General features: G+C 54.7%; 7 protein-coding genes across 7 annotated transcripts; all 7 read right to left on the minus strand.

Moving 5' to 3' along the window:
* Positions 1 to 714: 714 nt before the first annotated feature.
* Positions 715 to 2334, minus strand: IUM83_16589 (glucosylceramidase; the record flags this gene model as incomplete). Its single annotated transcript, XM_067941483.1, has 1 exon — positions 715 to 2334. One exon carries the CDS (start codon positions 2332 to 2334, stop codon positions 715 to 717), a length of 1620 nt encoding a protein of 539 aa, XP_067783274.1.
* Positions 2335 to 2937: 603 nt separating this feature from the next.
* IUM83_16590 (putative glucosylceramidase 3) lies at positions 2938 to 3804 on the minus strand (the record flags this gene model as incomplete). The annotated part of the gene is made up of 1 exon (XM_067941484.1): positions 2938 to 3804. The coding sequence occupies one exon, from the start codon at positions 3802 to 3804 to the stop codon at positions 2938 to 2940; it is 867 nt and encodes a 288-aa protein (XP_067783238.1).
* Positions 3805 to 3910: 106 nt separating this feature from the next.
* On the minus strand, positions 3911 to 4564 carry IUM83_16591 (putative glycoside hydrolase family 30 protein beta-glucosidase/xylosidase; the record flags this gene model as incomplete). The annotated part of the gene is made up of 1 exon (XM_067941485.1): positions 3911 to 4564. The coding sequence occupies one exon, from the start codon at positions 4562 to 4564 to the stop codon at positions 3911 to 3913; it is 654 nt and encodes a 217-aa protein (XP_067783208.1).
* A 708-nt stretch (positions 4565 to 5272) lies between these two features.
* On the minus strand, positions 5273 to 6898 carry IUM83_16592 (putative glucosylceramidase 3; the record flags this gene model as incomplete). Its single annotated transcript, XM_067941486.1, has 1 exon — positions 5273 to 6898. The coding sequence occupies one exon, from the start codon at positions 6896 to 6898 to the stop codon at positions 5273 to 5275; it is 1626 nt and encodes a 541-aa protein (XP_067783239.1).
* A 554-nt stretch (positions 6899 to 7452) lies between these two features.
* Positions 7453 to 8273, minus strand: IUM83_16593 (putative glucosylceramidase 3; the record flags this gene model as incomplete). The annotated part of the gene is made up of 2 exons (XM_067941487.1): positions 7453 to 8038; positions 8113 to 8273. 2 exons carry the CDS (start codon positions 8271 to 8273, stop codon positions 7453 to 7455), a joined length of 747 nt encoding a protein of 248 aa, XP_067783237.1.
* An 877-nt stretch (positions 8274 to 9150) lies between these two features.
* Positions 9151 to 10947, minus strand: IUM83_16594 (Glycosyl hydrolase; the record flags this gene model as incomplete). Its single annotated transcript, XM_067941488.1, has 1 exon — positions 9151 to 10947. The coding sequence occupies one exon, from the start codon at positions 10945 to 10947 to the stop codon at positions 9151 to 9153; it is 1797 nt and encodes a 598-aa protein (XP_067783227.1).
* A 272-nt stretch (positions 10948 to 11219) lies between these two features.
* IUM83_16595 (putative glycosyl hydrolase family 30 protein) lies at positions 11220 to 13133 on the minus strand (the record flags this gene model as incomplete). The annotated part of the gene is made up of 1 exon (XM_067941489.1): positions 11220 to 13133. The coding sequence occupies one exon, from the start codon at positions 13131 to 13133 to the stop codon at positions 11220 to 11222; it is 1914 nt and encodes a 637-aa protein (XP_067783226.1).
* Positions 13134 to 13433: the final 300 nt, after the last annotated feature.

Genomic DNA, 13433 nt, shown 5'->3' on the forward strand with positions numbered 1-13433 from the left:
ATGTAATACATTTTAAGAAGTATTACCTCGTAGGATTGCGCTTGAGCACGCTCTTATCAACTCAGTGTGTGCGACAAATGCCACCACACCATAGCTATAGCTACAAATGTTGCTCAAGCTATTGTGCAGAGCTTTAAAATGAAGATTTATCAAAACCTACCGTGTTTGCAGCAGTGTTTATCAATACCTACCCACCGTGTTTGCGATTAGATAGGAGGGGCGTCACCTTTACGGCAAGGTCCTTTAAACTGTCCCGCTGCGCACAATCCTAAAATCCCGAAATACTTGCTTGGTCAGAACACTAAACTCACTGCATCTCGCACGCGTCGCCTACGCTTGCTAGGCAGACCACTGCTGGGTCTTGGGTTTGGCAGGCGGGGGGGGGGGGGGGGGGGGGGGGGCTCGCTTATTAGAGAGCTTTAATGACATCGATCCCCGGAGTTCAAATTGTGTGCCTCGAACCGATGTACTCTAAGTATCCATTGCAACCACGATAGATTTAGATAAGTATCCATTTTTAAGACGGTAGCTTTTGAGCGAGTGGCGCAGAAGGAGCTTACTACATGTACAGTACAAGCGCGGGAGCGGACATTTTCGGTGCAAAAACCTCATTGTCATGATCATCATTGATGGAGAACTCTACCAACAGCAGAATGGTGTAGGCTATTTTATTTCGAAGAACACACATTTCGATGTCAAACGCAGTTAATAAGTCTACAGGATTTTGGTATCCTCCGAGGCAGGCAGGATCACCGTCTGCATCGAGTTGGCTGGCAGCGTCAGCGTGAACGTCTTCGAGTCCGTCTGTTTCACACTGATCCTGACCGCTGAGCTATCGCGGTTCAAGAACTGCATCACGATTTGGTTGTCCGGCGTAACGAACGCACAGCGGTGGAAGTCACTTAGAGTCTCCGTCTTTGGGAACTCAATGCGCTTCGATCCCGGCGGCACGAACTTGGAGAAATGGCCCATGATGTAATACATTGGTTGCTTGTAGAACTCAGCGCCATTTTGTTCATCGACAAGAATCGGAGCGTCCACCATGTTCTTCGCCCAGTTGGGGCCACCATCCGTGTCCAGGAACAGGTTCCAGTCGACCCAACCGGCAGCGTTGTTGTTGCTGTTCTCAATGATGTCACGCGCGTAGTTCTGAGCGCGCTTCCAAGCCTTCTTCGAATTGTCGAGAGCGGGTCCCTTACCCGTACCGATGATTAACGGCAGGAAACCTTCGCACGCTTCCGTTCCGATCATGAACATGTCCGGATACTTCTCTGAGAACTTTTCGAGGTTCTTGAAGTTTCCAGCTCCCGGCAGGATAAAGTCAAGGTTCTGGTACCAGTGGAAGGCAAGACCGCTAATGTACTTCTTCGCCTCCGGGTCATCAAACGGTGCCGAACGCTTCAAGAGGCCGGGCTTCTGGTCGTCGTTTGCCATGATCTTCAGGTCGGGGTGGTTCTTGGCCATCATCGGTCCAAGGTTCAGTTTAATGAAGTCCCTCTCTTCCTCGGCAGTCATACGCAGCGTCTCCCACTGGGACACAGCAAGAGGGGGTTTCTCGGGTTCGTTTTGGACGGTCATGCCCCAGAAGTTGATTCCTTCTTCCTTGTAGGCGTCGAAGAACTTGGAGTAGTACAGCGCCAGCGCCTCCCAGTACTTGCCACCGGGTTTGCCCTTCATAGTACAGTCGACGACCGAGTTTCCGTTCGTCATCCAAAGCGGAGGTGCCCACGAGGACGCAAACAGCTTCATGTCGGTCATGTTGAGAACACGCTGGATCATGTCGATCTTGTTCGAGTAGGGCGCCTTGTCGGACGCGATGGTGAAGTTGGCCATCTGAAAATCGTCTACCTTCTCATTGTACGTGTAGGTTCTCGTGGAGAAATCGGTGGAGCCGATGGGCACACGAGCCATGTTGTACTGCAGACCTGTTTCGGAGAAGTACTGGTCCAAGGCGATTTTCTGCAACTTGGACGACAGTTTGTACAGGTTGATGGCCGCCGCGTCCGTGAAGGCACCGCCGAAGCCCAGCATCGTCTGGTACTGCGTGGTGACGTCGATGGAGAAGGTCGGTTCGTCCACGGACGAGACGTCGACTTTTTCCACCGTGTACGTTAGGCGGGCGCCGGCCTTGGACGTTGTGTAGACGCCCACCTCTCCCTCCTTGAGCTTCGTGTAGTCATTGACGATGGAGTCGCACTGGGTCTCGTTGCACACGCAGACGCCCTCCAGCACGTCCTCATACAGCGACGAATAGCTAGAACACGCTGCTGACGCTCCGTAGGGGGCGAGCAGTAGGCTCGAGGCGAGGACAGCTACAGGAGACAGAACTTTCATGGTGTTACCAGACTGGAAATGCAATCGAGGCTCCCGCGGAATTGGCAGCAAGTTCGAAAGTGCTCTGCACTGCACGTCCCATATTCGCTCCACAAACACAGCTCTTGCCATCTGCCAGGATAGCTTTTTCGATGGGGACCGTCAACTTGTACGAAGCCAAAACTTTGAACATTTCAATAGTAAGCACAAGGTCAGCGATACTTTATCGAGCAGCAGATCATGAGTGTTTTCCGTCATCTGGCATCAGCTGCAACTGGAGAATGCGATACGGAGCTGCAGCACTTGAAAATGGGACGACTGCTAGTCGGCGACTGGCGTGACCAGAGTCTGGAGGGTACACATATCACGAGACCACTACATGTACCTATGGTGATGCCCGAAGAACTACACGGTGCTTTGCATAATCTGGATGATAACATATTACCGGTATGTACTAGTAGACGGGAACGCGGAGAGCTCATTGTACGAGGCTTTCCAGCCCGCAGATTCACTGTAACCTTATTTTTCGTACATGTAGGAATTCATACATTCAGCTACCGCCATGAAAAATGGCTATTACTCCTTATCCGCATCAATTTACGTGTCACTTAAATCTGCAGATACTTACAAGATCGTAGTGTCATCAGACGCTGGCAAGATCACAGTTTGCATCGAGTGCGCCGGGAGCGACAGCGTAAACGTCTTCGAGTCCGTTTGCTTCACACTCACCGTCACCGCTGAACTATCGCGGTTCATGAACTGGATCACGATTTGGTTGTCCGGCGTCACAAACGCGCAGCGATGGAAGCTACTCAGCGTCTTCGTCTTCGGGAACTCGATACGCTTTGATCCTGCCGGGATGAACTTCGAGAAGTGGCCCATGATGTAGAACATCGGTTGCTTGTAGAACTCAGTACCGTTCTCCTCGTCAACCAGAATCGGCGCGTCTACGTAGTTCTCTGCCCAGTTCGGTCCACCCGACGTGTCGAGGGCCAAGTTCCAGTCAGTCCAGCCAGCGACGTAGTTGTTCAGGTCTTCAATGATGTCATGGCCGTAGTTCTCAGCACGCGACCAGCTCTTATCGGAGTCCGTAAGCGAAACACCAGACCCCGTCCCCAACCAACTCGGCAGGTAGCCTTCACAAGCCTCCGTCGCGAGCATGAAGATGTCCGGATAATCTTCGTAAAACGAGAGCAGTTTGTCAAAGTCCCCACCTAAGCTGAAGAAAAAGAAGTCCAAATCACGATACCAGTGCACACCAAGGCCACTGATGTACTTCAGGGCGTCTGCGTCTTCGAACGGCGCAAGCCGATCCAAGATGCCAGACTTCTGGTCGTCTCCTGCGATGATTTTCAGGTCGGGATGATTCTTGGCCATCATCGGGCCCAAATCCAGCTTCACGAAGTCGCGCTCTTGCTCAGTCGTCAAACGCAGTGACTGCCACTCCGATGTCTGGAGGATAGAGCTGGAGGGCTCGTTTTGCACTGTCATCGCCCAGAAATCGATACCTTCATCAGAGTACGCGTCGAAGAACTTGGAGTAATACAGCGCCAGCGCCTCCCAGTACTCCTCGCCAGGGTTGCCTTTCAATGAGCAGTTAATGGTCGTATTCTTCGTCGTCATCCACGCGGGGGGGAGCCCACGACGATGCGAACAGCTTGACATCACGCGATGAGGCTTTCAGAGCACGCTGGATGAGATCGATCTTGTGTGAAGACGACGACTTGTCCACGGCGATCGAGAAGTGCTCCATCTCGAAGTCGTCCACCACGTCGTTGTACGAGTACACGCTCGTGGAGAAATCCGTGGACCCGATCGGCACGCGACCCAGATTGTACTGCAGACCCGTCTCCGAGAAGTACTGGTCCAGCACCATTTGCTGCAGCGTCGACGACAACTTGTACACGTTGATAGCCGCCGCATCCGTGAAGGCGCCGCCGAAGCCGATCATGGTCTGGTACTGCGTCGACACGTCGATGGAGTACGTGGGGCTGCTCACCGCCGTCGAGTCGACGCTCACCACCTTGTAGGCGAAGCGGTCGCCGGCCTTGGAGGTCGTGTAGACGCCCACTTGGCCGGTGGTGAGACTTGTGTAGCTGTTGGAGACGGTGTCGCACTGGGTGGCATTGCAGACGCAGACTCCTTCCAGGTTGGTCTGGTAGCGCGTGGACCAGTTGCTGCAAGTAGCTGCGACTTGGTGCGAGGCGAGTAGCACGCCGGCAAAGGTGGCGAGCAGGCACGGTGTGAGCATCGTGGTGGTGAGCTTTACTAGGCGCACTTGCGATGTCGGTGGCGTTTTGGAAAGTGCTGTCTGTGCTTGGAATCGCTGGACTAAACTACTCGTGCTACGTCTCAGTCGGTGTCCTGCTCTCCCACGGCTACCAGGATGGATATCGGAGGAGAGGGAGTCTTCGTTGATCTGACCTGGTCTCTTGGGATGGCCACGATGAGGCACGGCGGCCGTCGTCTGCGCCTGCGAGTCACAAGCAAGGCTCAATTGCTTTGCTCGGACTCGCCAGTCGCCATTCCAGTCGCGCGTTACTTACAACGAGAGTGACACAGTGCTGACCGATTGACCCGTTTTTGGTTTGCGCTCATAGAAGCACTTCAACGAGACTCGCGAGTCGGGGCCGGGCCCCATAGATCTAGGCGTTAACCCAAGAGTGCGCGAAGGAAGCAGACGCGTTGAACGGAAGGACACATCGTGTTACCTACATGTATATAGTGGCTATTGATCACGAGTGGAGTCCCCCTGGTGGCCCATCGTGGTGATCACAGTGGCTCGTTGCAGTTTGGATTTGGTTGGTGAAAGGCAACTTAAATGCGCGATCGTACAAGTGGAAATTCACGCCTCATTCGGACTCTGTTATTGCACTTAGACGGCGCCCGCGAGACTAACACGTTGATCATGTCTCATGAAGAGGCCAATAAATCAATAAAGCCTGCCGGCAGCAGTGCCTTAAAGGATCTTTGTGGTAGTCGATGCCGGCAAAATCACAGTTTGCATCGAGTGCGCCGGAAGCGAAAGCGTGAACGTCTTCGAGTCCGTTTGCTTCACACTCACCGTCACCGCTGAACTATCGCGGTTCATGAACTGGATCACCACTCGGTTGTCTGGCGTCACAAACGCACATCGGTGAAAACTACTCAGCGTGCTCGTCTTCGGGAACTCGATACGCTTTGAGCCAGCAGGGACGAACTTCGAGAAGTGGCCCATGATGTAGAACATCGGTTGCTTGTAGAACTCCGCCCCATTTTTCTCGTCGACCAGAATTGGCGCGTCCACGTAGTTTTTCGCCCAGTTCGGTCCACCCGTGGTGTCGAGTGCGAGATTCCAGTCGGTCCAGCCAGCAACATAGTTATTGATGTCTTCGATAATATCGTGACCGTAGTTCTCAGCACGCGACCAGCTCTTATCAGAGTCCGTAAGTGACACCCCAGATCCCGTGCCCAGCCAACTCGGCAAATAGCCTTCACACGCTTCGGTTGCGAGCATGAACACACTTGGGTACTTCTGATAAAAGGACAGCAATTTGTCGAAGTCGCCCCCAGCACTAGCAAGGAAAAAATCCAAATCACGATACCAGTGCACACCAAGGCCACTGATGTACTTCAGGGCGTCCGCGTCTTCGAACGGCGCAAGCCGATCCAAGATGCCAGACTTCTGGTCGTCTCCTGCGATGATTTTCAGGTCGGGATGATTCTTGGCCATCATCGGGCCCAAATCCAGCTTCACGAAGTCGCGCTCTTGCTCAGTCGTCAAACGCAGTGACTGCCACTCCGATGTCTGGAGGATAGAGCTGGAGGGCTCGTTTTGCACTGTCATCGCCCAGAAATCGATACCTTCATCAGAGTACGCGTCGAAGAACTTGGAGTAATACAGCGCCAGCGCCTCCCAGTACTCCTCGCCAGGGTTGCCTTTCAATGAGCAGTTAATGGTCGTATTCTTCGTCGTCATCCACGCGGGGGGAGCCCACGACGATGCGAACAGCTTGACATCACGCGATGAGGCTTTCAGAGCACGCTGGATGAGATCGATCTTGTGTGAAGACGACGACTTGTCCACGGCGATCGAGAAGTGCTCCATCTCGAAGTCGTCCACCACGTCGTTGTACGAGTACACGCTCGTGGAGAAATCCGTGGACCCGATCGGCACGCGACCCAGATTGTACTGCAGACCCGTCTCCGAGAAGTACTGGTCCAGCACCATTTGCTGCAGCGTCGACGACAACTTGTACACGTTGATAGCCGCCGCATCCGTGAAGGCGCCGCCGAAGCCGATCATGGTCTGGTACTGCGTCGACACGTCGATGGAGTACGTGGGGCTGCTCACCGCCGTCGAGTCGACGCTCACCACCTTGTAGGCGAAGCGGTCGCCGGCCTTGGAGGTCGTGTAGACGCCCACTTGGCCGGTGGTGAGACTTGTGTAGCTGTTGGAGACGGTGTCGCACTGGGTGGCATTGCAGACGCAGACTCCTTCCAGGTTGGTCTGGTAGCGCGTGGACCAGTTGCTGCAAGTAGCTGCGACTTGGTGCGAGGCGAGTAGCACGCTGACAAAGGTGGCGAGCAGGCACGGTGTGAGCATGGTTGCTTGGCAGAGACTTGGGGGGCCGTCGGTGTTTTCGAAAGTGAAAAACCATCAGAGCATCTGAAGACGGCAGCAGTACAAGAACAGTATTAAGCTCGAACAGCTCAAAGACATGCCCTACGCTCTATGGATAACAGCAACTTTCGCATAGACGGCCGCTGATGTCACTCTCAAGGTGAAGCTGCACCGCGCACGCGCAGCCTGAGCGTGGGTTGGCCTTCGCCGTCTGTCTTGTGAACGATTTGCTTGGTCATCCCGATAGTTTGGATCCCTAGAATCGTTTGAAGTTGCGATACAGTCTAGATTACTCACGTTTTGTTCAAGAAACTGACCTGCTTGAATGACCCCATCTTGGCCATCCCGCTGTTGAGCGCCGCTCAACTTGCTCAGGCCATCAAGTAATCCCTGACGGTGGATCAAGGAGTTCATCAATCTAATTGTGGCTCTGTATTGGAAGTCTACAGCAAAATTAAACAGATACCGCCAGGTTGTCGTTGCTTTCAGGATGCTGCAGCACCTGCTCATACGTTTTTCACTCACGCGCCGGTGACTTAAGCCATCGCAGCCAACGCAGCCAATACACTCGCCACCACAAAGGTCAGGCTGGCAGGTGAGTTCACCGACACGGCGGCACTCGAGCCGCTGGCAGTGGTGGATCCGCTGGCAGTGGTGGAACCACTGCGGCTGGACGCGGAGAGGTCCGGCACAAAGGCCTGGGCCGCTGCGCTGAGCACGGTGATGTTCTCGGCGTCCGAGCACGTCTCGCTCTCGCAGATAATGCTGTCCACGAGGTAGCGCGGCTCCGAGGTGACGTTGTTCAGGTACTCGTTCTTGCTGGCCACAGACGCGAAGTAGATCTTCTGGCCGTTCTTCAGGCACACGTACTGGTAGTTGGACGTGGTGACATCGTCGCCCGTGACGGGGTCCTTGATGCCGTCCGCGCACTCGTCGCACGACTCCGAGCACTCGGCGTAGGTGGTGGCGTCCGTGGAGTTGACGATGAACTCGGCCACGTTGGCGGCCAGGTACGAGGTGTCCGTCACCTTGAAGTCATAGTCGTCGAAGGAGCGGGCCGCCATACCACACGTGTAGATGATTTGGCCGTTCTTGAAACCAATGTGTGACAGGTTGTCATACCTACAGGCGCCAACATGTCAGTAAAATACAACACTGTTTCGGGTCTTGACTGCCACGAATATAAATTGTCATACCCGCTATCCTTGGTGCTCATTCCGCACACTGGGCACGTGTACTCCTCCGTGGAGACGGAGCCCGCCGTTGAGGCCGAGGTGGTCGAGGACGACGTCATGTCCATGCTCATCGACGACATGTCCATTCCGCTCATGTCCATGTTCATCTGCAGGCCGCGCATGGCGTGCGAGTGGTGCATCCGGTGCGCGGAGGCGGGGGAGACGACCGCGGCAGCGACGGCGGAGGCGATGGCCAAGTACGAGGACACAGCGTGCATGATGAACGGCAGAGGAGAAGGGGTGTCGGCTTGGCCTCAAATTGCGAAATGGCCGCTTGTTTGAACTGGACCACAAATCACATGCAATTATTGAATGAACTAAGTACTATAACAAATGTCTTAAACGTTACATATTCTGTAATATGGTATCATATGTTACAAGCAGCTTGCCTCCCGAAATCAGCGTATCTTATTGATTCGTTTGAGCGCTTCAGTTCTTGGCTGCCCATAGCTTTTAGGCTCGGAAACAAGCAGAGAGATTGAAAGGCACACCTAGCAAGGATTATCTGAAACGAATCACACTACAAGTTTGCTGCTTCGAAGTTCCTCCGCTTCGCTTAAACGATAAGTTGGTACCACCAGGTTTGTAAATTGTTATTCGCTGACGGAAGCAGCACTTGTGAAAACTGTGCAAGCCTGCTCTCGATGGTCGTATTGTCTCTTCAGATAGTCGGCTTCGCTTATACATGTACAGTTCCCTGTCCTGCCTTTTGCAGTGTACATCTTGGTGTTGGCTTCTCCTGAATCTGTCGCCGTCGGATCATTGGCGCTTATTATACAGTACATGCATCGCCTAGAAGCTGCTGCTGTCGACGCGTAGCGAAATGCATGGCGTGTGAAAATGTGCTGAGGGTCACTTGAAGTTATACATAGTGCAGTGAGTTCAACTTTGAGTTGAGCCAGCTACCAAATCAACAATCGCTAATTGTGCACGTTTCTTGATGCCGCCACCAAATGTGTGGTCCTTGGGTCTTCAAAGTTGATTCATGCAAGTGCTCAATTACCAGTGTATAGCTACAAGTACGCTAAGTATTAGCGCTGCTGCAGAGGTCATGGTCGGTGTCGAGGAAGCTCCCGAGCTCACGCTGCTACTGCTTGTCCGGCCAGTGGACGATCCTTCGCTGGTCTTGGATCCTGTTGATCCAAGACCGCTTCCGAGGGCAGGAAAAAGCACGGTCTGCACGGTGTTCGCTGGAAGTACCACCGTGGCCGCGTGCTCTTCGACCCGGAGGCTAATACGGATACTCTTCTCGGTAGTGTCGCGGTTTGATAGCACGACGACAAGTTGGTCCTCCGGCGTCAAAAATGCCACCCGGTCAACGTTCTCCAATGATGAGCTGGCGCTGCTGCTCACATTCAGCTGGACGTGCCGTGATCCTGGGACGAGGAACTTGGAAAAGTGGCCCATGACATAATACATCGGCTGCTTGTAAAATTCAGCGCCGCCCTCTTCATCCACAAGGATCGGTGCGTCGACCTGGTTGTCCGACCAGTTTGGACCCCCAGTCGTATTGAGAACGAGGTTCCAGTCCGTCCAGCCACTGGCAAAGCTGGCCAGGTCGTTGATGATGTCACGTGCGTAGTTCTCTCCGCGCTGCCACGTGATGTTGTTGTAGTCAAACAGATCAGTGCCCACCCCCGTCCCAAGACCCTTGACCAGTGAGCCTTCGCATGCCTCGGTCGCGAGAATGAAGACGTCAGGATACTCGTTGTGAAAGGTTACCAGGTCGTCGAAGTCACCGGATGTGCCGAAGGCAAAATCCAGGTTTTTATACCAGTGAACACCGACACCTGACACGTAGTTTCGTGCCTCCTCATCCAGCAGCGAGGCATTCCAATCGAGAAGCAGGTCCTTTTGGTCGTCCAGGATGATAATATTCAAGTTTGGGTGGCTTGCCTTCATCAGCGGACCCAAGTCTGTCTTGATGAAGTCGCGTTCTGTAGTTGTGTTGAACCGAAGACTCTGCCAGAACTTCGTGGCGAGCTCTTGCTTCGTAGGTTCGTTCTGGGTTGTCAGGCCCCATATCGGAACGCCCTCCGCCTCGTACGCGTCGATGAATTTCGAGTAGTACAGCGCCAATGCTTCCCAGTACTCGCCTCCGGGGTAGCCGTTCATCTCGCAATTGAGTGTTGTATTGCCCGTGGTCATCCAAACAGGGGGCGCCCATGACGATGCAAATAGTGTGAGGTTTCGACTAGCTGCAATTGTTTCATTCAGCGCTCGCTGAATCAAGCTCAACTTGTTCGAGAGCGGGCCCTTGTCCACGTCGATGCTGAAGTTGGTCATCTCAAAGTCATCGACCGAGGGATTGTACGAATACACGTACTCGGAGAAGTCAGTGGACGCGATAGGAATACGACCCAGCGTGTACTGCAACCCCGTGTCGGAGAAGTACGCGTCCACGATCAGCTGCTGGACATCCGTGTTCATCAAGTACACGTTGATCGCTGCAGCATCGGTGAAGGCGCCTCCGAAGCCGATGATCTCTTGGTACGTCGTCGTCGAATCGATGATGAGGTCAGCCTTGTCGTCGCTCCCGGCGTCGAGCTCCAGCGTCGAGTACGCTAGACGGTCGCCAGCTTTGGAAGTCTGGAAAACCCCGACGTGGCTGTCCGAGAGGGACAAATACTCGTTCGACACCGAGTCGCAGCTGCTGGCATTGCACACGCACACGCCTTCGATGTCCTGCTGATACCGAGTCGACCATGAAAAGCATGACGCGGTGACGCCGTGATGGGGCGCTAGAAGGAGCGCGCCACCGGCAGGCAGAAGACGCGTGAAGGCCAGCACTCGCATGCCGCTTCCCGCTTGATGACTGTGAGGAGCGACTGCTTTTTGTCAAGGGTAGAAAAGTGTCGAGGACCTGGTCCGCTCAGCGGCGCTCACTACAGCAGGGTACATGTTCAAGCTCCGAGGAGCTCATGAAGACACGGAAACTCCTAACGAAGAGCTTCGCTATCTTAACTAAAAAAATGAGTAACAAATGACATATATGTACGCTGCATTCTCCGGTGGTGTTCGATAACCTACAGCGTTTTTGCATGCAAGCTCATATGGGTATCGACCCCTTAGCACGAGCTGTGGTCCGGCGTAGTAGGCTCGGGAGTCTCCGAGGCAGTGCTACTTGTCGACGAAGCAGGGGTAGTCGTGCTGGGTGTCACTGAGGCGGAACTCGACGTGGAGCTAGCGCTAGTCGAGACCGGCGTGGCCGTCGTGGCGCCAGGCGTATCTGTCACAGAGCTTGAGCTACCGGTACCCGCAGTCGAGCTGGAGCTGGTCGTGGAGAAAACCGGCGTCGCGGTCGTAATGCTCGGCGTGTCGGTCCCAGAGCTGGCACTGCTGGTGGCGGAGCTAGAGCTGCTGTTTCCTTCAACCTCACCGATGACAATGGTCTTGATAGAGAGAGCTTCCAGCGTAACGTTGGTGCTAAGCTGCTGACTAGACAAACTCAACGTAATGTCGTGTGCGGAGCTGTCGCGGTTGGAGAGAACAAGGACCACTTGGTTGTCGGGGGTCAAGAACGCCACACTGTCCACGTTGCCCAGAGTTGACGAAGCACTGGAGCTGGTGGTCAGAGCCACGCGAACCGAGTCAGGCGGGAGGAACTTAGAAAAGTGGCCCATGGCATAAAACATAGGCTGCTTGTAGAACTCGGCGCCTCCCACTTCGTCGATGAGAATGGGCGAGTCCACCAGGTTGTCGATCCACGAGGGTCCACCAGTGGTATTAAGCACCAGGTTCCAGTCGGTCCAGCCCGACGCATAGTGAGAAAGATCACCGATGATGTCGCGGGCGTAAATTTGGGCGCGCTGCCACGCATAGGTCGGGTTCTGGAGCGTCGGACCGGCACCCGTCACGATACCGTCAAGCAGGTAGCCCTCGCACGCCTCCGTGGCCAGGATAAACACGTCAGGGTACGACTCGTGGAAAGTCTCAAGGTCGTCGAAGTTGCCGGCCGTGTCGATCAAGAAGTCCAAGTCCTTGTACCAGTGAACACCAGCGCCCGAAACATACTGAGCCGAATCCGCATCAAGCAGCGTGGCATCCCAGCCCAGCAGCAGGTCTTTCTGGTCATCCATCATGATGATCTTCAGGTCGGGGTGGTTCTTTTTCATAGTGGGGCCTAGGTCACGCTTGATAAAGTCGCGTTCGGTAGTGACGTTGAAGCGCAGACTCTGCCAGTTCTTGAACGAGAACTGCTCGGTGGGTTCATTCTGCGTTGTCATGGCCCAAATTGCGATGCCTTCGTCTTCGTAGGCCGAGACAAATTTGGAGTAATACAGCGCCAGAGCCTCCCAGTATTCGCCGCCAGGGTAGCCCTTGACTGCGCAGTTAATGGTCGTATTTTCCGTGGTCATCCAGGCTGGAGGGGCCCACGACGACGCAAACATTTTCATGCCGCGAGAAGACGTGCTCATAGCGCGCTGAATAAAGGGGATTTTCTTGGCCTTGTCCATGTCAATGCTGAAGTTCTCCATGGCCAGGTCCCCCTCAACATCGTTGTACGAGTAAATGGTAAGCGAGAAATCCGTGGAGCCGATGGGAATGCGACCAAGCGTGTACTGCAGGCCGTCGTCGCCAAAGTACGCGTTCACAAGAATGTCCTGGAGACCCGAGTCCAGCAAGTCCACGTTGATGGCCGACGCATCCGTGAAAGCGCCGCCGAACCCGATGATCGACTGGTAGGTTGTGGTGGTGTCGATGACGAAGTCTGCGGCATCGTTAGTCGCCGTCTCCATCTCAACCGTCGAGAATGTCAGGCGATCGCCAGCTTTGGATGTGGAGAACACACCAGCCTCGTTGCCCGACAGGTGCAGGTGTCCGTTGTAGATGGTGTCGCACGTGGCTTCCGAGCACACGCAGACGCCCTCGAGGTCCGTTTGGTAGCGCTCCGACCACGGCGTGCAGTTATTGGTCGTGGCGCTCGCGACCTGCACCGCGAGCAGCGCCAGCACGTAGCCGAAGGGCTGGATGACCAGCATGTTCCGACGTCCAGACCTCAGGAAAGCGCTCTTCGTCTCGACCGGGCGAGTTGGGAAATGATAAACGGGGACCAGCAGTCGACTGCTACACGCAGATACATGTAGCGCCGGTGCCGCCCAGAGGCATCCGGCCGGTCATGAAGCTCCGGCGCGCGAAAAGCGTGCGATGTATCCTTGCGAGGCTAGAGAGACCGCCGCGGCCACCTTGGCTCAGTGCGTTCTCTTGCCCGATCGGTCACCGGGCGTGTCACATGAAGCAGATTCAGCCTCGCGGGGGTTGAAGGCGTTGCACACATCGCG

This window comes from Phytophthora cinnamomi (genome assembly GCF_018691715.1).
Source record: "Phytophthora cinnamomi strain GKB4 chromosome Unknown Contig100, whole genome shotgun sequence".
Classification (NCBI taxonomy): domain Eukaryota; phylum Oomycota; class Peronosporomycetes; order Peronosporales; family Peronosporaceae; genus Phytophthora; species Phytophthora cinnamomi.